The sequence below is a fragment of the Mesitornis unicolor genome, unplaced genomic scaffold (genome assembly GCF_000695765.1).
Source record: "Mesitornis unicolor isolate BGI_N332 unplaced genomic scaffold, ASM69576v1 scaffold22128, whole genome shotgun sequence".
NCBI lineage: Eukaryota > Metazoa > Chordata > Aves > Mesitornithiformes > Mesitornithidae > Mesitornis > Mesitornis unicolor.
Window position 1 is genome coordinate 57,137 of NW_010201496.1, and position 26,031 is coordinate 83,167.

General features: G+C 41.0%; 1 protein-coding gene across 2 annotated transcripts in view; it reads right to left on the reverse strand.

The window, feature by feature from the left end:
* Nucleotides 1–221: 221 nt before the first annotated feature.
* FBLN5 (fibulin 5) overlaps nt 222–26,031 on the reverse strand; it is a 45,703-nt gene continuing 19,893 nt past the window's right edge. For both annotated transcript variants that reach the window (XM_010190115.1, XM_010190116.1), the window contains 7 exons: nt 13,761–13,883; nt 10,544–10,660; nt 9,491–9,610; nt 6,645–6,767; nt 5,979–6,105; nt 2,935–3,130; nt 222–1,101 (listed from right to left, as the gene is read on the reverse strand). In XM_010190115.1, coding sequence (XP_010188417.1) covers nt 940–1,101; nt 2,935–3,130; nt 5,979–6,105; nt 6,645–6,767; nt 9,491–9,610; nt 10,544–10,660; nt 13,761–13,883 — 968 coding nt within the window. In that variant the 3' untranslated portion in view covers nt 222–939. The remainder of the gene's footprint in view (nt 1,102–2,934; nt 3,131–5,978; nt 6,106–6,644; nt 6,768–9,490; nt 9,611–10,543; nt 10,661–13,760; nt 13,884–26,031) is intronic.

Below are 26,031 nucleotides of genomic sequence, written 5' to 3' on the forward strand. Positions count from 1 at the left end.
TGGTCCTTGAACAGGAGGTTAGTTGCAGTCTTAAATATAGCTTTAACTTATTACCATTACAAACTGTTTGCAACTACCACACTCAGGAAAACAGGGAAAAATAAAGTTCTGATTCTCATGTGCTCTAAAGTTCCTGGACACTGTTCTGGCAGTGGAGGCCTGTGTCTGGGTGTAAATAAACATAACACCCTCAACATTGTAAAACATACCAACCAGTGATAGATTTCTATGAACTCTGTTATATAGAAAGATTTAATACAGGAAGGAACCCAAACATTTGACACTGTTAGAAAGTAGAAGATTACATAGTACAACATGTATTTTGGAATGAATTTACAGTGAATTTTAACTATAAAATAGAATCAAAGAAAAAAACAGGTGAAACTAAGACAAATTGAGACAAAGTGCCTGACTGATAATTCCAGAGTTAACTGGGCATTTAAGTTAGCACTTCTGCGATCCCTTGTTTCAATAGGTGGCTTTCTGTTTCTGTTTCTGCTTGTTTGTCTGCTTTTCATTTATAATAATAATAAAAAAGGCAATATTGCAAAAGCCAGCTTTTTCCTCAGTTTCTTTGGTGCTTTTTGCTAAGCAGCTTTGGAGCTACAAAGGTTCACAGTCTTTCAAACTTAGACTTATACCCTAGGAGTGTTTACAATGGACAGGAGAGTCCTTAAAATATATGACCACATAGAGAATCATATGGGATCTGCTGACAATTCATCATCATCCATGACGATAGATCATCTTCAGATGTCTGCATCCTGGTAGGGACTGTGCATGAAGACGCCTCCCTCCTCGGACAGGCATAGATCACCAGGTCTGCAGAAATACTGGTTTGGTTTAGAGCTGCTATACGTACTGGCTTCGGAGGAGAGAGTCCTGCAGAGGAGGAACTGTCTGTTTTGTTTTAATGTTTCCAGAGCACATACTCAAGGTTTAGAAGGAGTACTGTGATACGTATATCCTCAGTCGGATGACAGAACTTCCTCTGAAGTTGATGACGGTGTTAACAGTGATCATTTCCAAGTCCAACTCAATAGTACGGGGCCCCTTCACAGGGCGGGTCATCACCAGAGTAGCACTGATGGGTCCTGTTTGCTGTGCACAAAAACCAAGAAGAAACAGGTGAGATTTTAAAAAAATGGTCCTTCAAAGCTATCACCTCAGGTGAGACCACATTATGGCCATGGTCTTTGAGCAGTCAAAATAACACTATTTCCTGCTACATTGTTAGAAGCTACAGCAATTCACGGGAGAGAGCGCTTCATTTCAGCACTTGGCTCCATTTCAGTGTTTTATATGAACTATCACCTTCTGCGGTTTGTAAAGCTTTTGTGAGCCCTGCACATCAAAAGAGCTATTGAACGCAGAAATTTTCTATTGTCCAAATGGAAAAGGATGAAAACATGGATTTAGGATATGCACAAGCAGTGACACCTCTTTTTTTGTGTGTGAGATATAATTTTGTTCAATGTAAAGAGCACAGTTGCTTTGAAGCAGCAAACACCAAGAAGGGGTTGTGTTAACAGCTCAGAGAACAGATGTTCCTATGTGAACAGGATCAGGGTTTGTTGTATAATTGCGTATGTGAAGGTTGCAAAACCTTACCCTCTGACAAGAGCTTTAAATATGTGAAGGCACTTTAGAAAAATCTGTCTTTTAGTAAGTGGAAGCAGACCTTTGAGATATCTGGCCAGAACTGTGGATTATGAGCATTTAAAAAGCAGAGCTCCTGATGTTGAAACCAAGTGCAATTTGTTTTCCAGCAGAAACACAAAACGAGACCTGTTTTACCACAAAACTGAGCATTTCTGTTATCTCTGGTTGGAGAAGCCTGACAAGACCTTGAGGAGGAACTGGGCGGGCTGCCCAGGCCAGGCCGCAGGCCTTGCTGCCTCATCCCCCAGGGAGCAGCGTCCTGGGGCCCCGCTCATCCCCAGTGCCCTTTCCCTTTCCCTTTCCCTTTCCCTTTCCCTTCTTGCCCCTCTCACTCTTGGTGGGATCAGTAATGACTTTGCAACAGGAATGCTCTTGTGCAATGTAAATTATCATTCTTGGACCACTTGTCATTTTGGAATTTTGAAGCATTTTCTTTTTTTTAACAGTGAGAATCTGAGGCTCTCAGGAGAAACGTCTATTGGAATCTACCAAAATTTGTCATGCTGCCTGTATCTGTGAGGCATGGGAACCCTCAATAGCCACTGAATCTCACTTAATATGAATATCAAAGCCAGGTTTTGCCTAGGGCTAAAAATCAACCTTCTGAATGCCACCATCTCTGGGGGCTGTGCCCTCTTCTATGCAGACATGTCCCATCACCCCTGTGTGTCAGAGGTGCAGTGAAGATGCCCTGGGAACAGAAATGCCTTCTGAGGAAAATTCAGATTAAAGGAAAAAAAGAAGTAGTTGAGTTTTCTCTATCAGTGTCTACATAAAGTGTGTGTTCTCAGTGAAAAAAATACGTAACAAATAAAATCAAAGACTACAGAAAGCCAGTTCCTGGGATAAAGTGGGTTTTTTTTCCTTACTTTTGTGGTGCTCAAGTTCTTCAATTTCCAACAGAGAGTTTAAAACAACAAACAAGAAATGATGAGTCTCTCAATGACAAGTACTAATTATCCATCAAATAAAAAAAGGTTTGGCACAATCGTTTCTCTTGAGTATGGGAGACATGAGCTATTCTTAGTCCTGGGTACAACCCTGGACTTTCCTGAACCTAATGTCTCATAAAACAAGCGTGTTTGCTTTGGGTAGGTTACCCTCCTGAAAGAGCCAGCAGCCACTGCAGATCAGCACACCACTCTGCATGTCTGCATGTAAAAATGCCTCATACTGAAGGTTTAAATTATATCCATTGAAAACTGTTATCAGAAGGATGTTCAGCTAGCAAGAAGATAGACTGTGTTTTATCTCAGTGAGCACCAGACTTACCCGCATGTAGAATTCCCTGCCCTCGTTCCCTGATTTGATTTGGAAGATGTAATAGGCTCCAGGGTAGCGAGTTGTTGCTTGCATCTGAAAAATGTCAGAAGGCACAGACCGGCCGGACACCATATCCATCACTCTGTACAAGATGGTGAATGGCTGATCTCGGCACCCGGCATTTTCAGCTGGACACATACAGCGGCTGTCAGAGACAGGATTGTCATCAGAGGTTACAAATTGCTGCAATATAGATGCATAAATAAACAGACTATTTGTCTGTTGTTGACCGGCTAAAAGAATCAATGAAACTTGTAATGAATTCGCTCTTTTTCAGTATTCTCTGGCTGCTATTCTGGCCTACCTATATACCTGCCTTCTTTTTCTTGTCTTCTGGGTCAAAATATCTTGCCCTCCTTTGTCTCCTTACATCACTCAAAAATCTGTACTTTATTTAAAGAATCTCTGCAGATGTAGAATACTTGATACGTATTTGTTCTGACAGTAATTTATACTGAACTATCCCCAGAATTGTTAACTATTGGATCATTTCACTGATGGCTCTACATAAATGTTGTATTATTTGTTTAACAATCTTTTATATACTACATGAAAGCATATCCAGACACCCTGGATCAAACCAGACCTCTAGAGCCCTAAGGAATAGCAAGATAGCAAGCCAAGCATATGATACTTCCACCAACAACCTCCAATTGTTTATGACTCAGGAAATTCTTGAAACAAAGATGTCTTCTGTGCATTCACCAATCCTTAATGCATTTCTTCTCCATCAGCTTCCCCTTACACACACATGAATGTTTGGCATGCACAGCCCCCTGCAGTCAGGAGCTCCACAACCCCCTTCACCTGTCTCTGCACTGCCCCTTGCTGACTACACCAGATGCTCCCAGCTCTTCTATTGAAAGGAGAGTGGCCAGTCAATCCTTGCTCATGCTCCTCACACAGCTCTGGGGTTCATATTTGACCCTGTTCATTGCTGAAGAGTCCTAACATAGCTGTTTCTCACAAGGAAGCAATTCCATACTTTTGATCATCCTCACTGCTCTTTATGAACCTTTGTCCAGTTATATTTCTTGTGAGAGTAGGGTAAGGAATGGCATGGTTTTGAAGATAGGGATGCACAATGACATTTGCTCTAAGGATATTCTGTACCTCTTAACACCTGAAATTGGGACTGTTTTTCTGACCTCTGATGAATGCTGCAGATCATGGAACTATCTGTAACAACCCTCAAATCTCAGTTTGGATGGATTATGATCAGATCAGTGCTCTTTATTTAATTGTGAGTTTAGGATTGTCTTTTTACTTTCTATTCATCTACACTGAATTTCATCTGCCATTTTTATTGCACAGTCAGTGAGGCTTCTTCTGTGATTTTCTTCTACCTACCCTTTTCTCTACTGTCCTCAGACACTATTGCAGACTTTGCCCATCTCTTGGTTTATTCTTTTTCCCAGGTGGCTTACAAACACATTGGACAATGTAGATCCAGCTTGGACCTCTGCAGAACTTCACTGTGAAAGCTAACAATGTAACACTATATTTATTTTTTTATCTTTCAACCTCTTATTTTTCTGTGTAGGGACTTCTTTCTTACTTATGACTGCTTAGTTTCCATAATAACTTTATGTAAGGTTCTTTTCAGAAGCCTTTGGAAACCCAAATAGACCGCACCAGCCCATATCCCCAAGCCACATGCTGCTGATTTCTTCAGACAACTCCAATAAAGTTAGACTCTAATAATGCGTGTCCCTTTACAGAAGCCATGTCGGGGAATTTACTGGAAAAGAAATGGGTCTTTTTGCCTATTTTTTCTATAACCTCCATTACTGACACGAACTTCAGACAGTTCTTCTGGCATGTCCTCCATAAAAAGGTTCCTGGCATTAGAAACATCCAATTCCTTCCACAGAGAACACAGATGCAAGGAATTCACTTGGCTTTTATACTGACCACTTCTAGAAATATGCCACAAATTAAATACAGTCACATCTGGACATGAGTCAAAGCCACCAAACACAAAGCTCATAGGTCAAGAGTTCTGGTGCAAGTTGGTCTGCAAGGACTCTGTAGCTGGGCTCTGGTGTATTTAGGTACAGAGGCCTTAGGTATTTCAACTTTCAGTTTAAAACGCTATCACCTCTGAAAGTAGGTAAACCCAGAACTGGAAGAACAGAATGTGTCCACTCCTCAGTTGCCCTAATTCAGAAAGCAATGAATAAAGACATGAATAAATTATGATGGAAAGAATCCGATTCTTCATCTCCTGCCTTTCTGTAAAATACATTAAACTACCAAGCAATGCCAAGTAGTTGGGTTTTAGTGCAAATACTATGGATGAAACCCTATGGGCTGCAATATATAGATCTGTCTGGACCTGAAATATTTGAGTCCCAGGCAAGTATTACTACCACAATGTAAAAGAAATAGGCAATTTTTAGAAATGTGGGTTGTGGGTTTTTTTGCTTGTCCAAATAATTCCAAATTTAGACAGTAGCAGTGCTAACAGCCCCATCCAGACATACCCAATTTCTGGACAGAGCGAATTAGTCTGTGAACTTTTCAGCACTTTTAACCTTTAAGCAGTAGGAAACTACTTGTATCCTGCTGTAACTATCATCTAATGTTTTAATGTACTTCCCAGACATAGGCTGATTAATATTGACAGGAAATGCTCATCCTAACAAACAGGCTGCGCTTGAGGGTATATGAAGTCACTTAATAATGCAAGTAAATGTCTCTTACTACATTACAAACCATGCTGTTTTCTCTACTCATTGATAAGTGTTTTTCCAGTCTAACTTCCCACACATCTGAGTACCATATCATATCCCACCTGGTGACCTTGTAAGGAATTGCAATTTATTATTTTTATAAAGCTTGCCAATGGTACATGCAGCAACAGCATACGCATATAGCTCTCTAGACACGCTTCATGGCTGTGTTGTAAAAAATGCAGCTTATTTGGGTCACTCTAGACAAAATTCACAAAGATAAAATTTGCTTTTGTGGCTGCGGGGTTTGTTACTCACTTCTCATTAATCTGGATGTAAGGATCCTCGCATCTTACTGGGTCTAAACATTTATATTCTCCTGGGATATTGAAACATGTTTGCTGCAGAGTGCAGGTGAAGTTTCTGATTTCACATTCATTGATATCTAAAACACAAGAAACAAGAGAAAAACTAAAGCAGGGAAATATGTGCAAGACACCACTCTTACAAACCAGTTTCCGTCTTAAGGAATTACCCCAAAATTCATAACACTTGCACCATGACAAGTGGCCTTTTGATAACTGGTCCTTCTTTTAAGATCAGTTTTTAGTCAATTTGTTGCTGCTTGTTGGAGTGCTCCCATAGGCTAAGTGCTGCAAAAACAGAAAAGAAATTGGCTCCTCAAGCTCTCTGACCTTAAAGAACAGGAAAAATAGAGAGAAACGTGCAGCAGAAAGGAGAGCATCTGAGGGCTTTCCTGTGTAGCCGTTTCCTAGACAGTAAAGTCTTACACCAACACACCAACTGACCTCAGTGGGACTGTTCACGTGATGACATTCTTACCAGAATTACATAATTGGCCCCTATGAGTATTTCGCTGTGCAATGCCAAAACCAAGCATCTCAATTCTTGAAAACCTCTTTCCAGACACAGGACCTATTTTCCGGGCCCCTCGGGTTTTAATCAGCTCAGGAATGTTCTTACCTTGGCAGCTTCTGCTATCGTCAAGCAAGTTATAGCCCGAAGGACAGATACAGTAGTAAGAACCAGGCCCATTCACACATTCATGCTGGCAGAGGAACTCTGAGAAGCTGCATTCGTCCATGTCTGCAGTGGCAAAACAAAGTTTAGTGTTGGCTTCATAGTCAAAAGAGCGGTCCCACAGGCAGGTGGCCATCCAGACTACGTGCCCATCACCCCAGCTGGAGGTTGGCACCCTCCAGCTCCCTAGAGCTCTGCAGCAACCTGGCAAAATGCTATAAAACAAGTTCTTGATTAAATATTTTTCTCCTAGGGAAACCAAGGCTTCTGCTGAACACAATGCGTGGCTTTTTTTAATTTATTTTTCTTTCCGAATACCTGTCACCAGTTGGCCACGTTCTTAGTTCTGCTTTACGTCAGAGATAGAGCTACTCCAACAACAAAGCTGCAACTGCGATTTGAAAGGAGCGACTTGGTGCTGGTTGTCTTTTTTCTTTTTTTTTTTTCTTTTCTGGAGAGCAAACTTCCCTCTCCCAGGGCCACATGGGTCCCAGCAGAACTCCTGCAGCCAGCCCTGGCTGTTTTATGTTTCTTTAGCCAGTTACTTCCAAGGCATTTCAGCAAGACTACAGAGCTCATCCCAGCTTGGGTCAGACCTACTGGAAGGCCCAGCCACCTCCCAGATACCCGGGAAGCTGAGCAGTCTGTCAAATCTCTGATTGAAAGCAGAAATTGTTCTCTTCTCTCCTTGCACTCATGAACTGACCAGTGATTGCATTCTGCAAAACTGTGCTTACGTGAGAAAGACAAACTTCAGAGCTGCACATGGAGGCATGGCTGACTGGGGGAAAACACATGCAAAGGCGCTAGACTGAGGGAGGCAGCAGTTAATAATTTCCTTATTTCCCTGTTCAGGGAAAGAAACGAACAAAGGCCAGTGCCCCAGCCAGGAACTCCCAAGTTCTTATTCCCAGCTTGGACATGTTGACTCTCCCAAGCAACTAACTTTTACTCTTCAGATTGAATTTCCCTTTCTTCTAAATTGGGCAGAGTCCATTTAACCACCTTTTTGTGCTGATGGATTGGAAAGTATTTGAAGCCAAATTATGTTAAAGTGGCTTTATTGCTGCAACCACTCTATCAAAACGGAGATGAAACGAACTCTACACTTACATTTCCTGTTATTGTGTGACTTGGCCCAGCAAGTTTGCTAAAAAAAACACCTTCCTGACAAAGCATGGACCAAGGGCTGACTCCATAAAGGGGCTGAGGTGTCACTGGAGGGACTTAAAGGCCCAGGGGTCCTACATTTCTGCTGCTGAGCACCCAGGACAGACGCACTTTTGCTGTTCCTAACCACTTCTGGCCTTCTGCTGACTACCTGCAGAGGATGAGATGGTAGGCATTTCAGAGCACATCTAATGTACATGCAAGACCTCTGGGATTAGAAAATAATGCCGACATTGGAAAAGTCAGGTTGAAATCTCTGCCTCTCTCCTTGAACTGGGGCAGGGATGCCTTCCGTCTTCTAGATAAGCTGGCTGCTAGGCCGTACACTAATCCAGTGGCTGTTAAAGTACATCTGGATCCTGGGTGTCTCACAGGAGTGTCCTCCTAGCCAGGCATTCCCTTCACAATTCCCAGCGATGTCTAATGATTGTCTGTGAAGTGAAAGAAGCTCATCCAGAGAAATTTGACCTGCTTTGACAGGCATTTTCTTGCACAGAATTGTCAAGAAAAGGTTTTCTGCTCTAAATCTGGGGGATTGAAAAGTCCCTTTTGCTGGCTTAACTCAGATATGAATGAGGCTTAACCTCTTCTGTTGCCATTTTGTACTGGCAGTGTTTATGTGGTATTGCATTGAACTTAACTGGCTTAGGCTCCCAACGAGCTCAGGAGCACATGAAAAGGTACATAAGTCTAACTTAGAAGCAGAAACTCCATTAGAAAGCAGAAAACTTAAGTAATTAATGTGTTGAAGCTCTAAATGTTAAACCTGTAAGGCCCTATAGAGATTTAAGTCTTTGTTCTTTGCCTTCTAATAAGGAGGTCTGCAGGGAAGAACAGCTTTGGAAACACTGATCTGTACATATGCTGCATGTCACATGTCTTCTCTCTCAGAAACAGCATGTTACATCTGTTTACTGTAAATTAAAAACCAAGTATTTTCCAGTGTGTTTTTCCTTCCAAGAAATATTGGCTGAATTCTCTAATTTTATCAGGCTATGGGAACATTAAGCACAGTAATAAGTTTTACCTTTGATTAAAATAAAGCAATAAAACAAAAGCAAGAGAGGAAAGAGTACAGTGACATAAGCACAGTTTCTTCGGCTATGTGCTGAACAGATTAGCAATAGCTGTACTAAGAAACCATATATTTCTGAAGTGTAGCCAGGGCCATACAGGCGAAACGGGGGAAGGTTTCAGGCAGAAGTGTACAGTCATAAGAGTAAGAGAAATACATGCATTCAACAGACAACTGGAAAAGTGCTTTATAGAAAGTATTTCTTTAATCATGGAAGAATGTTCTAGAACAGTCCCTGCTTGCTCTAATAAAGCTTCCTGTTCAGAATTTAGAAAGCATTTTCTTATGTTTTGCTGTTATCTTGGAGCTTTTTAATATTTAGCTTATTTCTTTAAAGCCATTTGAAGCTCTCCTCCATTGTGCTTTTGTGGGTATTTGCTGTGTGCTTTAACTGGAAAGAAGATCACAGGAGTTGCAGCTATCCTGCTGCTAACCATGGACCAATGCAAAAAACTTTTAAAAAATACTGTACAAAACAATACATGGGAAAAAGAAAACTTAATAGAATTAAAGAAACCAAACTAATAAATAACTAGACAGTTACCACTGCAGTTAACTCCATCAGCTTCCAGCTCGTAGCCAGGTTCACAGCGGCAGAGAAAAGAGCCATAGGTATTGACGCAGGTCTGAGTGCAAGGGTTTTCACTTGTACATTCATTCACATCTATGGGAAAACAATGCCCAAGGTATCAGTGACATCTCCCCAAACTCTATTTTCAATTCATTACTGTGAAGCATTTCAAAGAGATTAGCTGTACTGTCAGAATGAAAAAAATACAGCCAATTCAGTATTGTTTATTGGGATTCAGGCTGATGCCTGGAAATAGCATGTTGGAAACAAAACATGCATGGAAATGAAGCATTTTGGGAATGTCTTCAATCACAAAAATAACATGGAAAAAGGGGATGAAATATTTATTACAAATGCCTCTGTTTTTGTCCTGCAATTTGTCATCACGGTCTTGAGACAAAATGCAGCAGGATGCACTTGAGGAAGATAACGCAATGAGGAACAGATCTTATGGAAATCTAGGGCTATGACAAAACCATTCTTTTTTCTTTTTAGGACATTAGCAGCTTATGGAAAATCTTCACATCATTAGCACAGACCATTTCCTGCAGCATGTGGGAAGGTGCTTCCTGCTTAGCTAGGGAGAGGCTTTATGAAGAGGTTGTGTTGACTTTGATTCAGGTAGCACATCACAGCAAAAGGTGGTCTAATGCTCAGGACCCGAGTCTGGAAATTGGGAGACTCAGATCTGATTTGCTGATCTGACAGAGTTTTTCTGTCTCAGGTCGGTCACATAGCCTCAGATCTTAAAAGTTACTTCAGTACCTAAACTCTCTGTAATTTAAGTGAATTGAATAAATCTATATTTTAGCGGGCTTGGGCCTCCACGCATATTTCTTCCGATACACTGGTCATTTTGCACATGTGCCCCTCCGAGGTACTGTGAAGCTACAGAAATATCTCAGACTGACAAACCCATGAACATTTTCAAAAGCAATGTTGGGAAAATTACTTGTATTCTAAAACCAAAACAAGTCTTAGGGGTTGGGACCGAAGATTTCAGTCATGGTTTCCCCTACACAGTACCTTGGCATGATCTTCCGTCGTCATTAAGGGTAAAGCCTGGGTTGCATGTACAGGAGTAGGAACCGGGCACGTTGGCACACAGCTGCTGGCAGTAGCCGTAGCGACATTCATCTATATCTACAGACAGGAAAGATGAAGACTAGAGTTGTCTGCATTTTCACAGGCAGGGACGAAGCAGCAAACACACAGAGTCAATGGTACCAATAACAGAATACTGGTTACAGATCTAACAGCCAAATTTTCAGGTGTTCAGACCCAGTTACAGTTAAAATACATCTCTACTAAAAACAACGCAGTAAGGTGTTTTTATCCACAGGTGACATCTGTTGTAAGTCCTACAAACTGATTGACATTGCTGTAGTCTTCTACTTAATTCAATGTCATCTGGAAGCCCAGAGTCAGTCACTTTAAGCAGTTGCCTCAAAGCATACCTGATAGCTGGCATGGCCTGTCAACACAGGCACAGCCAACCTTGTAGCAAAGTTTCATCAGAATCAAGACAGAAAACTTTTTTACCTCCATGTATACAAAAGTGACTCACTAGAAAATAACTATTTCTTACTAAACACTTCTTTTTTTAGAGAGGATAGTCTTTAAAGACTTTTTCTCCAATAGTCACATTCACATTTCGTATGACTTTTTAACTGACAAGTTATAGACTCTAAAATGTAAGCAGTAAATTTACTGCCAAAATAGCAGTTTGGGTTGAATTGCAGCATTAGAAACACATGCAATTGATGGTTATAAGAAAATACTGTAAGATACATGTGCTGGTAAGTCCTAGAAAAATTTTGCTCCTGGGCTAAGAACTGGAATGAAACACCTGGAGTAATTGTCCTTTCCTAGACTTTACATTTCCTTTGGTATCAACTAGCTTTTGATTTATGGAAATTTTTTTAATGGCTAGTCTCAAAGCTCTGTAGTAAAGTTTGTGCAGTAGAAAACCAAGTGTGTTATCTCCAGTCAGTTTGTCAGGAGCAAAGCAGAAAGGCACAGGTCTGGGTGAAATGACCCCCGTTGTTGGTTCCAATGCACATGAAAATCAAAATGACATTATTTTCCCTATGGTTCACACATATACATATATATCTGCATAAAATCAAGCAGATCATTATTTGTCAGCTAAATTGGCTGCTTCCTGGTTTAGTGTTAAATATGAAGACTGTGTTGGGAAACTGAATTCTTGAACGACTCAAACATTTGCATGATGTGGTAATACCATTAAAACAACAATGTTGTGAATCCGTTGTATGAGTAGCCACATCCTGCAATTCAGGTTTATGTTGTTGGCGTCTCTGGGGCAGTTTGGCCATGGAAAGTCTCAGGAAACCATTCTGAAAAAGTCAGAAGTCTTGAAAATACTCTCTTTGTGTAGCATAACAAGGACACTGACATTCAGTTTTACTCTTGCTGGCTTTTATTTCCCACTGCGTTCTAAAGAGCAAGATAACTCAAGGGCCAGCAGTAGACTTGGCCCAAATCCTGCAAAAACCGACGAGTTTTAAGTAAATTAATACCTTGTTTCACTGACACAATGCATTACTTTAAAAACATGTTTGGGTTGTTTTTTGCAGGACCGTTATCTGAAGAGTGCAACATTTTGAGGATAAGGTGGATGATGTGGATGCTGCTGTACTGACTTCTCCCGTACAATACAATATATAGAAGTGTAGCTGTTTGTAACTGTGGTTTACTAACAGTGCACCATAAAATCCTGTCTCTAAAACCCAACCCAGCCCTCTGATGGTATTAAATGGGCTTTTACTGATTTATGCCAGCAACAATCACTTCTCCAAGGCCAGTGCAAAGTATGGAAAACTGAGACTTTTTTGACACTTAAGGAAAAATATAGTGACTCTAAGTGCAATTTGCTTTTAGCTGTTTGCATTGCCTTGTAACAGTCCACTCCATGATTACTTAAAGTGGCAACACTGGGATGTTATTGCCTATTTGAAATGGTATAAGCAGATCCTCGAATCAGTTCAGCAATGCAGCCACTTCAGTTCTCTGGTATATCCATCATACAGTAAAGTACTTTAGATCTGTGCCCAAATCCTGAATGCTGCACACAGCCCTGTAGTTTGGGCTGTAACTGAGAGAATGGATAACAAAACAGGTGATTCAGAGCAGAATCCCCCTCCCTGCCTTCTCTTATCCCCACTCCATCATACACACTTGCACAAGCCCTGGCACAAACTTTTTTTCCCCCAAGAGAAGAGGAATTATTAGAGATTAAGGGGCAGGGGGCTTGGAGACTCCATAGGGGAACTGCAAGACAGTGACTCCCCAAAACAGTTATGACTGTGGAGGCTCAGCTCTGTCCCTGCCAGATGAGGTGCACAGCTGCTGTTTGCAGAAGTTAGAAAAGCAGCTGCAAGTCAGCCCTTCACTGGAACTGGTACTTGGGAGGAGAAAGTTGGAAAATAACTGGAGCGGCTCCTGGGATGAATGGGCAGGGAAAGCCTGATCTCCTTCCAGCAGAGGTGTTGTGATGGGACGGTCCAGCTCCACAGAGCTGGCAGGCAAACAGCCTGTGCCGAGGCAGGGGGGAATAATGGGCAAACTTAAAAAGAAAGAAAGTTGTATCCTATCTCCTAGGTCCTGTGTGTGTACCTAAAATTAGCATCTACTTCATCGTCCCATGGGCATGTCAAGTGAGGGGAATGGGCTAGGGGAGAGAGGAGCTGGAAGGTTTTCCTGTGCTGTTTGGTGAGGGATGTTTCCACAATGAGGTTGAGCTAAAAGGATGAACAGGACATTGCTGCAAGGAAAATAATAAAAATCAAAATAAAACTGCCCGGAAGCTACTGAAATGGCACCCAGTTCAGAAGTAATTTTTTTCTCATCCCCAAGCAAAAGGATTGGTTGAATCTAGAGATTTACTGGCCTGTTTCTTGGTATCGAATACTGATCCCTTCGTGTTGAGACTGTCACAGCATGGAAAGGACAGGTCTGTTTGGGAACAGATCTTTCTGGCAATATGAAAATCCCATGTGTAACATGGATGCATGCTAGCCATATGGCATTTACATCTACAATTTTGTTCTGTGAGGGAGTCTCTCTGCCAAGCACACTGTTGGCACTTACTTACGAAGATGAAAGACATGAGTTTGCACGTAGCCGAAGGTTTAACCAAGTGCTCAGTGACATTATTTCAGCTATTCACAGATACACACACACACAGGGGCATAAATCTCACATCACACGAGGTTTTTACCTAAACACTGGCCTTCTAACAGCCAGTAGCCTTCAGTGCAGGAACAGGTATAGCCCCCCTCAGTGTTTATGCAGATCTGGGTGGGGTTACACTGGTGAGAATCTGAAGCGCATTCGTCCACATCTGCAACACAGAAATACAGCAAGAAAATATTATAAATAACAACAATAAAAGGCTTTTTACACTGTATGGGGACTCGCAAAGTGTACAGTGGGTGGGTGTGGGGAACTGAAGTGTGGTGGTAGAGAGCGATTGACCATAACCTGAAGTAAAATTCATAATAATAAATCTCTCTCTTTTGCAGATAACTCAGTGTTTCTCTGAGCTCCTCAAGAAAGGGACGATATTACTTGGAGCTTTTAATTACTTTCACATTTGCTTTGTCACTGAGCTGGGATTTGCATGCTACAGGGCAGTGTTCAGCCCTAGGGAAAGGCTGCTGCAAGGGACCCCACTGTGGATAAGACATGAACGAGAGTTCAAGAGATGTACAAACACAACTCAGACATCTAAAAAGGATTATTTCCTACTCCTACCAGTGCAGATTATCTCACTGTAATTTTTCTGACAGGAGGTTCAACCAAAATCAACCTTTACCTGACAAAAAAAAATGTATACTTCCCTGGAATCAATTTCCTGACAATAAAACCATTTTCTTTTTATTTTTTTTTACCATCTGTATTGTTTTTAATGTATTTGACTTTTTATTACAACCCTTTAGGGTATTTTTGTTGTGGACTATTTTTTTTTGTATAGGAGGTGAATAGCATTCCTACATTTATATAAGCCAGGACACTGGAACCTGACTGATTAAAAATGCCTTCCAGAGTCATAAGTTCAGTTTGAATTCCTCCTTGCTTAATCTCTTCCCTGATGTTTCTGGCGTCAGATTTGCCTCTAAAAGTCAGAAATGGAAATATCAAAAGATAAATTGTGTCATTTCTTCAGCCAACTCAGATTTCTATGTTTTATTTATTGATACCTAAACTATTTTTTATTTCAGCATACTGTGCGCTGGCCTTTGCTGAAGTACTGTGTCATTTGAACAATGCTACTCCCTTGATCCCTCCCTGATTCTTATTAACCCAGACTTTGTTGGATCAGGACTGGAAGTCTCTTGCACATGCACTGGGCTGGAGCAGGCAGCAGAGGGCAGGAATTATGTCTCAGTATCTGCCTCTGGGGCACCCAGCACAGCCTGTAAAATCCCAGCAGTTATGAAATAACTGATCCAATCTTCTGCAGCAGCATATCTAACATGTTTGGCTATATAAATAAATACATATATATCATATACATGGAGAGAGTCTAGAGTTCTTATCTTGCCAACATCTGTAGCAGAGCAATTTATGGTGAGTCAAAGCTGGTAAGATAACAAGAGTGGCACAATTAGAGGTAATTAACTCTGATGGAAATCAGTTCTCAAAGTTGGCAAAATGGTGGAGGAAGTAAGATAACAAGTCTAGACTATATAGGAAATGTCTTTTCTGTGAAGAAAGACTGAGAGAGTTGGGGTTGTTCAGCCTGGAGAAGAGAAAGCTCTGAGGACACCTTATTGAGGCCTTTCAACACTTAAAGGAGGCTTATAAGAAAGATGGGGACAAACTTTTTAGTAAGGACTGTTGCAATAGGACAAGGGGGAATGGTTTTAAACTGAAAGAGAGCAGATTTAGACTAGATAGAAGAAAGAAATTTTTTTACAGTGAGGATGGTGAAACTGGCACAGCTTCCCCAGAGAGGTTGACAGATGTCCCGTCACTGGAAACATTCAAGGTCAGGTTGTTGGGGCTCTGAGTAACCTGATCGAGTTGAAGATGCCACTGCTTATTGCAAGGGGGGTGAAGTACATGGTTTTTCAAGATCCCTTCCAACCCAAACTATTCTATGATTCTATGCTATGGGTACATAGATATGTTGTTCAGTTCATGCTTCTGCGATTGGGCTAAAAATTCTGGTTATTCCCTTCATACAGCATATCACACATAATTGCTAGTATTCAAAAATATATTTTATCTAACCATAAATTTAATAAGAATTAATGTTTTCTAAATGAAAAAACTTTCTATTTGTCATGTTTTATTAGTGTTTTAGGAGCTGAACCTTGGGATCTGGCCAATTCTGCTGTTTCTAGCCTACTCTGAGCTTTAAAAGGAGATTTTCATTTTCCATGCTCCCTGCTTTCAGTAATATTAATAGGTGAAGCACAGTGGAGACAAAATGAGGGTCAGAGTCTTCCCACCATGTATGGTAGCAATGCTGTTTGAAAACTACAGCTCCTCCACTCTTCTGTGGTCCACCTTTCTTGCAGGGGGACAACTGCATCCTTCACCAAAACAATGGGTGGCTACGGGATCAGACCTGTTTCAGAGTCATCTCTGCAGCAGTTGCATGAGCAGCAGAACAATCACTCAAGAACAGTAAGATGCTGATCCTCTTCTCTTTGCTATTTACCAAGCAGGTTTCTCCTAGTCTTCACCTTTGCTGGTGGTATTGGAGGCATATTTCCATTTGAACCCAAATTCTTTACAATGGATGCTACCTGTGAAGTTTCTGCTGTCCTTAGAAAACCTGATCAACTTTGAGTTGTCTATGCAAAACACCTTGACTGCCCACATTTTACACTGAATAATGCCTCACTGACTTCACTAATGAAGTTTTATGCAGCCAAGAGGTATAAACAGCTTTACTGCTAGCAAGGGAAAAACCCCAAACAACCTATTTCCACTGGGGAGAAAACTAGCCATAAAACTTTGAGATATTGCCTATAATGGATTCACTATACTTAAGTGCCAACATAGAAACTATATCAAAACAATCTCAGAGCACTTTGGTTTAGTGGAAAATTGCAAGTGGAAACAACCTGACAGCTATTCAATAATGTGTAAATAATTTCTTATTCTGGTTGCAATGCTTATTATTTCTGTCCCAGTCAAATATAAATCTTAGGCGTGCTCATACCCCGGAAACATAACTTCAAAACTCATTTGTGCCACCTCTGCCCTCGTAAGAGTTCCTGAGCCATGCTAGAGTAAAACTGTGATCCTAACTGTACATGATACTGCCTTGTCAACAGTTTTGTAGGTTCAAAACAGATAAGATGAATTCATAGAATAAAAATACAAAGATAGTGCACGTGGCTAAGAAGTCCCTGGATGCAGTTCTCTGGAGCCTGGAAGAGTGCCTCTGCCTTAGCAACTCATGCTGCAGTCTTCATCATGTAAAGAAACACTGCACTGGCTTGTCTGAGTCCTGGTAAAGTCTAATCAGCTTGAGAGCAGAAGAGTTACTAAAGTGAAGCAAGATAGCAAGAAACCCTAGAAACCCCACTGCCTCCCATTCAATGTGTTAATAGACTGTGATACTTGATGATTTTTGCATCAGTACCATGAAAGCATCAGATGTCATTCATCACTGATATCCAAGGATTATTTCGTTATACCAAACTTGCTTTTAGTTCCTTTCATTGCCAAAATCCTTTAGAAAACATCACCTGCATCCCAAGAGCAAGTCTAGGCTTTATCGGACACCTCTTCTGTGATTTTGGCTAGATTACTCATTATGTGGCTACAAAAAGAGTTGCCATAAGGTGAATAGGAGGCAAATATTAATTAGATCTGTCCTCAGAGAAAGCAGATGAAGGTCCCTTGTAGTTACTGTGCAGGACAAGGAACTGGCCCAGCAGCAGTGACCAGACTGTAGCTCCTGTGCTGAGAATTGAGCCTGTGGGAACTCATCCTTGCTCTTCACCTTCCAATGCCCCGCATCCTATTTGAACAAAATCTCTATCATAGCCCAGCCTCCCTCACTGTTTAGCACCTAAAACTATTCAGGGCAGGACCTGCCCTCTTATATACAGAGCCAGGTCACCATTAGTCCATTTTTATTTGAAGCCTTCCAATCCTAATACAGATCAAACTGTACTATGAAACCCTGCAATGTTCCACTTGATGATAAATACTATTGCCCCTGGATTTTAACTGGGAAATTCAAGACCAAGAATTTAAAGGACTAGCCTGTGAGGACTCAACAAGACACAAGAACACATCACAGATGTTTCTGACCTGTTGTCCTTCACATAGCCCAATACAACCTGACTTAAAGATATAACATTTTCAGAAATTGTCTGCAGCCTCTACATTGGCTAATGAGATCTAAAGCAGAAGATTAACCATCATTCTGAAAGCATTATGTTCTACTAGGAGACCTCAGGGGCATCAAAGCCTCTTTCAGCTAAACTAATATCTTCTATGTACTCACAGTGTTTGCGCCCTACCCTAATGAATCACTGAATCTCAAAGGGTGTCTCAGCCCTTGATTATACTGCTGTGTGCTATCAAATTAGCAGTCATCTGTATTCTCCCATCCATCCTTCCAGTTGTTGCGTTCACATTACTGCTCCCACAGCTATCTCCAAGGGCAGAATTTCAGGCAGAAGTCCAGACTGAAATTACGGTTTGACCTGAAGGGGAATGATTCACTTTGTTACTTCCCAGCTGAGTACTGAAAGCAACCACAGAGCCCATCCAGACCACTGCTCTCTGCCTCCTGAGAAATACCACCTAGAATGAACACGGAGCCTCATGGCTCAAAGCCAGGAGTTTTAAAGGTCTTCAGTTTACTGACTGACTGGGAGAATAGGTAGGAGGCATCTCCATATACATTTGTGAGGAAACCCGTGCTGTGAGAGCCTGAGCCTGAATAATCCAAAAATTAACCATATCTCTCTCTTTTAGCTTGGTGTATCTGCCTTAAAAACTACTACTACTGTCTGTAGTGATTTGGTCAAGCAACCCTGGGGTGTGATGTTCTGTTTACTTGACATTTTGACAGAGGTGAGGTGGCTGGGGTTTCATTTGGGGATTGGAAGGGTGGAGAAAGTGGTTTTTTATATTTCTGGCTGACTGGCTGCCTTTTGTGGGATGCAATGTGCTGATGTTTTGTTTTTGTTGGTAAAGATTGTATTTTTAATGGATGGCAGGATGCCTGGTGACTGGATAGATATCATTTACAATGTCAAAATAAATAAATGAACTAATTATGTTTAGCATGCAAATTACTGGCTTTGTGTTTTATTATCTGTGAAAGCTAGCAGTAATCTTCATGGATTCTTTAGAATTTAGCCACATCATAGAACAATGAATGACATTTTAAATTCATTGCTCATAATTTTTAAAAAAATGAAATAATTTAAAAGCCATGCATACAAAGAAATACGGATCAGCATATTAATATAGTCAGAGAGAAAACGTAGATGTCAAACTGCAGCACACACCACAACTCACCAAGGAGGCTAATTAACAGAAGATGTAGTGTTCTTTTATATTGTTTTACATCCACAAAGAATGTGGCTCTCATTTGTATCAACAATATCGCAAGAAATCACGGCATGAAAAGAAAAACAATATTCTAATCCGTTGAATTAAGACCAGACGTATGTAATACTGCTCAAATGAAGGGGGATAAAATGAGGAGACAAGAAATCTCAAGAGAGAATCATAAATGTGGAATCATGCTGAAAATGTCTACAGGATCCTGAGGATCTGGTTTTGGTCCCCTGTTTTCCACATTTGGGATAAAATGCAGAGGATCACAAGGTGACGGAGTTAAGAAGTAAAACATGAAAAGAACTGTTATATAAAAGTAATTTGCTAGGTATGGTGGGCACATTTGAAAGTGCATTTCAATGTAGAAAAATACAAAAGTCACATATCAAGAGATAAAAATGTTGGTCATGAAAATAACTCTGGGGTTATTAAAGATAATCACTTGAGCACTAACTTTTCCTGACACAGCAGTGATGAAAGGACAAGCATAAATATAAGAAGACTGAGAACATACAGGAAATTGTTCTTACAACTGTATATTGCATTAGTAAAATAATTACTGAAATACATTTCTAGCGTCAACTCTTCAAAAAGTGATATAGCAAAAAGATCAGGAAATTTCCAAAGAATAATTCCAAGTCAGGAAAATTTGTCCCAGAGCAAGATAATGCTCCATTTAATAATCTATTTAAGAAAAGATTCAAGGTATATTTGCCAGTGATACATAAACATTTTCATGGAAATAAAGTTTTTAGCTGGAGATGGTCACTAAAGCTAGCAAAAGACAATGGGATGAAATTCAGTGTTTACAAGACAAATTCAAAATAAAAACAATGCACAAACTTTGGTAGTACTGCTGATTAACCATCTGAAAAACTTAATAAAGCACATGGTAGATGTTCCATTACTTTGAGGCCTGTCACCTGAGCAGTATTTCTTCTTTGAAATATGCTGTAGCAAATAACTATCTGCTTGTAAGACCAGTTTCTGGGTAAGATTCTGTGGCCTGTGTCACAAAGAAAGACAGATTATGTGGTCATAGAGGTGTTTTACAGTCTTCATTGAATGATTTAACATCATTCAACATTTAGTGAGTTTTATCTGTATCCATAACCATCACATTAGAGATTTTTTATTTACCTTACACGTTGTTCATTTCATTAGGAGATCTATCTTGGCCAGTGAAACTACTGAAAATGGAAATAGGAATTTGTAATGTTCTTCCAAGTTACTTCTCCTCTGCAAAGACTTAAATGTAGTTTGTGCAATTTTTCATTTTTTATTTTGTACTTTTATCAATAAATTCCATTTTTAGTGAGAGATATTATACCTCTAATGCTCGCAGTAACTGCAGAAAAAATACAGAAAACTTAGAAAATGTTGTTAACATTCTTAAGGTAGTAGATGTTGAGTCATCACCCTAAAGATGCTGGGCATGTTCCTTTCAGGACACACATAATGACTGCATCTTTATGAAGCATGAAGCAAGATAAAGAGGAAGAATCTAAATTATTACCACAGATAATCTGTTGAATCAAAGAGTCTGGAGAGGACTAAAACGCAGGTAAGGGGAAGTGGACATGCAGGAAGTAGGAGATCATTTGGCAAGATAAGTGACTTTAAGAGGTGGAAAGCCAGGAGAGAAAGCTATCAGACAAGAGGAGAAGGAGCAGAGGTGCTTAGGAACAGGGAGCACCTGCACACTGGAAAGTGAGGTTCAGATACTGTGAGCAAATACACTGTTTGCCTTTCTTCTGCTCCAAAAAACAGGACTTTGTGCATTAAAGAGTACAGAAGGAAACAGAGTCCTTAAGATCAGGTGATTAGTTCAGAGACAATATCAGATACTGTCAGGAAGATGCTTTCTTGACAAAAAGCTACTTTTAAAAGAAAAGAAAAAGTTAAAGAAATATACTGAGTTTCATTTTGGTATTTGTGAACATGTGATTACATACCACATCGCAGGGTAAATGCATGTGGAAAGCTGACCAAAGAAGCTCCATCCCAAGGAGATGATTTGCATCTGCTACTACAGGAACAAGGGAGACCACTGCCTTGTTAAGTTCATCCGCTGGTGCTGAAAGAGTTGGGATCCATCACTGCTCTTATCCCTCCACAGGCATGGTCCATGCTCAGGGTGCTGTGACCATTCAGGATGTCAGAAACATGTCAGGAGGATGAAAGGAGCTTGACAGCTCCTTTCCCTGTTGGTTGGCAGGACAAAAACCACCCCTAGCAGGGACCTATCATGGAAGGACGTGGACTTATCATCTCTGAGCTAGAACCACATTCTTGGAGACTTTGGCCATTAGGAGAGAAACTTTGCTTGGACTCTGTATTGAAGAGGGAAGCCAATGTGGACAGCGGATTTCCAAGACGATATGCTTTTGGCAACGTGCACTACTCTGCAGATGGACTGTTACATTTTGTTCTATTTGGAACATATTTAGCATGCATGACTTCCTTTCTTAAGTAATGAATTCTGATAATCATGCCACAAAATTCTGAGGGTCACAGTAGTAGCTATGGCTGTGTTTCCTTCTTTTGGCCAACCATTGACAAAAGTGGGTATGGTTTTGCCATTATGATTATTTGAGAGCCATTAACACCACGGGGTTCAACGCAGCAAGGCTGAAGATTGATTCGACAGTTGTAAGAGCACAGGTCTCGCAGAGTGAAAAAAGTTTGCCGTGGAAAGTCTTCATCTCCCTTCTACTAGGAGGTGTGGGTGATTTTTGGGGCCTTACTTATTTTGTTCTATTCATATTTCAGTCCTGCTGTTGTGCCATCACGACCCCAGGAGCTCCCCCTGCTCTTAAGATACAAATTTCTTGCAGAGAGGCTCGAGGCTGCGAGTTTGTTCCAGAATCTCTGTCTGCTCAAACACTGAAGCTCGTTCAGTCATTTATAACCCTCAGGGCTCCATTTTAAAATAATACCAAGATTGGATGTCTGGTTTTTACAGGAATAATTGCAGGCCAGGACTAAACATCCGAGCTCAGTAACATGAGTATCAGTTCCAAGATTACTTGGAACAGAGCACTTTCTCCAAACTTCTCCCCCACTCCTTATTTGGACATTGAGAAATAATTTCCTCAGTAGTAGATTTTTACACAGTGAAATCACATGTTTTCTCAAAACTTTTTTTTCTCAAGATAATTACATTTGATAAGAAAAGGGGAGAAATAACAATGCCGCATTCCTGAAGTGCAGACTGAAGCCAAATTCAAACTGCTGCTGTGTGGGGTCAGTGTTTTTTCCCAAGGACGACTGACACTGCTGAGCTTGGGCACAATCCAAGATCAACTCCCTAAACACCTGTTTAATTGCATATTTCAGTGTCTGAGGACTGGCTGTTGATTGGCGAATTTATTTTCTATCTACATCCCATGCGCATTATGTTATTGGTTGATTGCTAAACAAGGATTAAAGTGGTTTTTTTTCACATAGATGGTCAGCCTGGAAGTGGATGCTAAGTAGTGTGAGGCATGAATTTGTAGTTGCTCAACATGGGTCACAGGTTCTAGATCTCCTGCCAGCTACCGAAGCCTCTCCTTAGCTATCACACTTTTAACATTACTCAGAGATGATAAACAACAGCTAAACTGTGAAAGGGCTTTGCTCTCCTGCTTTCATGACTGATTCATAGGACAGCCCTGCAGGTAATTCTATAGCAAGGGGACGAAAGGGGCACCAGCCTCTTCCCCTTCTGCTCAGAGCAGATCTGAGCACAGTTCATACATTTGGCATCACCTGCATGACCACAGCTCCCCACTCCCTTCGATTCCCAGGGCTCCCTGTTGGTACGAGATCATGCACAAGTGTGATCCACAGGTTGTATGCACTACTCCCAGTGTCCCATGAGAGCCTGTGTACAAATGCCCAGTCTGCATGTTAATGCTGGGATCAGAAATGAGACGGACTACTGATCAAAACATTGAAACTCCATGGACTGGAGCATAGCTGTACTCTCTAGATTCATAATTTCCTGTTACAGGTTCTGCTCAACTTATGAAATCCATGGTCAGTGGATCTGATTTGGGAATCTCAGTTGTTTCCCTGCTACACTTATCCTATTCCAAGTAGCTTTGGTACAGCCAAACAAGAGTGACCCAAGTATCCTGCTGGAGTGGGGCAGAGATGTGTTAGGATCCCACTGATGACGCTGAACCTGCCAAATTTGGAGCTACCAAGCAGTTGCTGCTCAATGTGGTTTCATCTTCATCAGCAGGTAACATAGTTTTCAGCTAAATAAAGGGAGCATTACCGTGGTACTACCCATTTCTGAAAATTCATTATTTTGTATGATCACATGCTACACCGAGAGCTGATGATGGGGTGGTGAGAGGAGCCAGTGAGCACTTACTGAGAACACTCCCAGCTGCTGGGAGGTTATGTGACACTTTCTGTTGCAATGGAAATGAAAAAGATGTGCAATTGGAAATGCCAGGAAATGCACACTAAGAAATTAAAACATATTCCTAGCAAAAGGTCCTCACAGCCCTTCCTTTGCTGCATGATATCAAAGTCTCATGCAAGAATGTCTAGAGAAGGCTTATAAAATGTCACAGAAGAAGAAACATTAACACTAAAAAAGTGAAGTTTCTATGACTGAATTATATATTTTCTCTACAATTCTATGGGATAGTTTAAAAGGATCCTGTAAGATGGAATATATTAAAAATGTAGGAGTTTAAGGCACTATTTATAAAGCTTTTAAACTTGTCTGTGAAATCCTGTTGGCTTCTCCTCCAATGAATTATTTCAAAGGCTTTTCTGTTAGGGTACAGAGCATGAGGGAACTAAAAGAAGAGAACTGCTGTTCCCACTTTCGCTCCCCAGGGAGCTTTGAGAAATCACTAGCACAAATAGTCCAGCCAGCTGGTTTAGCCAATTGGTGGTCAGTTTACATTTCCTCTAATAAGTGAACTTCTTGACCGTACATTTTAACTGAGTCATTAAGAGCTCCTTTTCCAAGTGTTTTGGCAGGCTGAAGAGGTCTGAGACTGCGAATAGACCACAATAACTAGTAAAGAGGAGAACAGCCCTACTTTTAATACAGCAGAAGAAATTGATCCAAATGGATCCAGAAATTAAAGCCGCAATGAAAACAAAGGGATGCAAATATCCACCTGCAGGATATGACAGAGAGTTTTATTGGAAGAGTTGCTTCTTCCATTAAAATGCAGCCACTTCGGATGTGCGACACGACAAAAGCTTTCAACTTCGCTCAAGCATGTTGTGCAAACAACCATGGGAGTGAAGTACTGGAGACCTGAAAACGCAAGAGAGATTCTAGGTGTGCAATATGTACATACCCCTAGAGACAATTCGATATGGATGCTCTAGTCACTCTTAAAGGATAACTTGAAATTTTTAATACATATTAAAACAGGGGACCCTAGGCATGTATGTAAACAAGGGATTTCCATTATGGGGAATTGGAATAGTAATATAAGATTAATCATTAATCTCTCACAAAGCTTCAGTGATCATCACCAGCGTCTCATTCAGGAATGGACTGGATTCCAAGCTGCTTGACTTGAGCGTGCAAGGAGGCTCCAGCCGGAGGTGGTGTGGCTGTAGAGTGCCACACGTCACTTGAAGTGCATGAGTCAAACACACATGCAATGGAGGATACAGCACTTTGTCTTCCTCTAGGAATCTAACACCTTATTCCCTGAACCCAGCTGACAAAAAGGAGCCTGGCTGTTCCAACAGCACTTGCAGAATGCGTGTCTGAACAGTGAGGTGGTTTTATGTGTGCCTCAGAGGCTCTGTAGATCTGACCAATTGCACTTGAGTCAACACTCACATCGCTTGTCTGCCCAGGCACAGTCCCATGCTCTGCAGGCAGTGGGAGTTTGAGGGAAGGGAGAACTTCAGATCTCTGCCCATGGCAGCAAACCCTGCCAGCTGCTCTAGGAGCTGTCATGATTGACTACGAGGTGAGTGTTACACTTGGCACTAAAGGCACTGGGGAGCTTATCAGGGGAGAAAATTGTTTTTCATATTTCATCTGAGTTTCTAATCTGTCCATGTGTCCGCATGCTTTAAAACAATCTCAAAAGTGCCACAAAGCCAAGGTAATTCTTGTATAAATGTTAGGGCTTTTGGGGCTTTTTTGTAAGCAAAGAATGGCTAGTGGACACAAGCCAGTGGAGAAGAAAAATCTTTGAGAATTATCCTCTGCAAATACTGGCTTCCAGGCTCAGACAGCTGTGTCCTCATTACTGTTAATAGCAAAGAGCTATGCATGTTGGGCAGCATTTCCCTTTGAGTATATACATAGCAAGCCATCTATTTATTTATTTCTGCGGTGGTGATCATTGGAAAATGCCTATAATCCCTGCTCAAATAACTGGCTTTAACTCAGATTTGGCATTCACTGTCTTATAATGATTGAGCCACATTTGCTTGCAATGTTCCAAAAATTGCCGCTGGCCAACTGGGTTGCAAACCTTCCTGGATAAATGAAAACTATGTGAATATGGGAGGTTTACTTTGTTCCAATTAGGATGTGATGTGGATGTCTACTGGCAGTTCTCCTGTTCTCCTTACTCTCAGTTTGTGGCTCCCTGGAAAAAGAGGTGTTTCATCTCAAAGGGCTTTTTCCATTTCTTTCTCTCTCTCTCTGTGTTTAAAACCCATTCAGTTACCTTTAATGCATGAAGTAAGACAGAAACTTTCAAGATTTGTGAAATCCTGAGATAACAGGTCCTCAAAGCAGATGTGCTGAGCCTTTAGAGGCAGAAAGTTGAGTTTCCTTTAGCCCAAAGAACTACCAGTTTTGAGGATTGTGACATGTTCTGGGTGGTTGTGAAACTCCCAGACAGGACAAGATGTGAAGCTGAAACTGTAGCAAAGAAAATTTCTAATGAAAGTTACCTAACACTTGCAGGAGTCCTGGCCCCCACCTGTGCATCAATAAATCAATTGAGATAAGG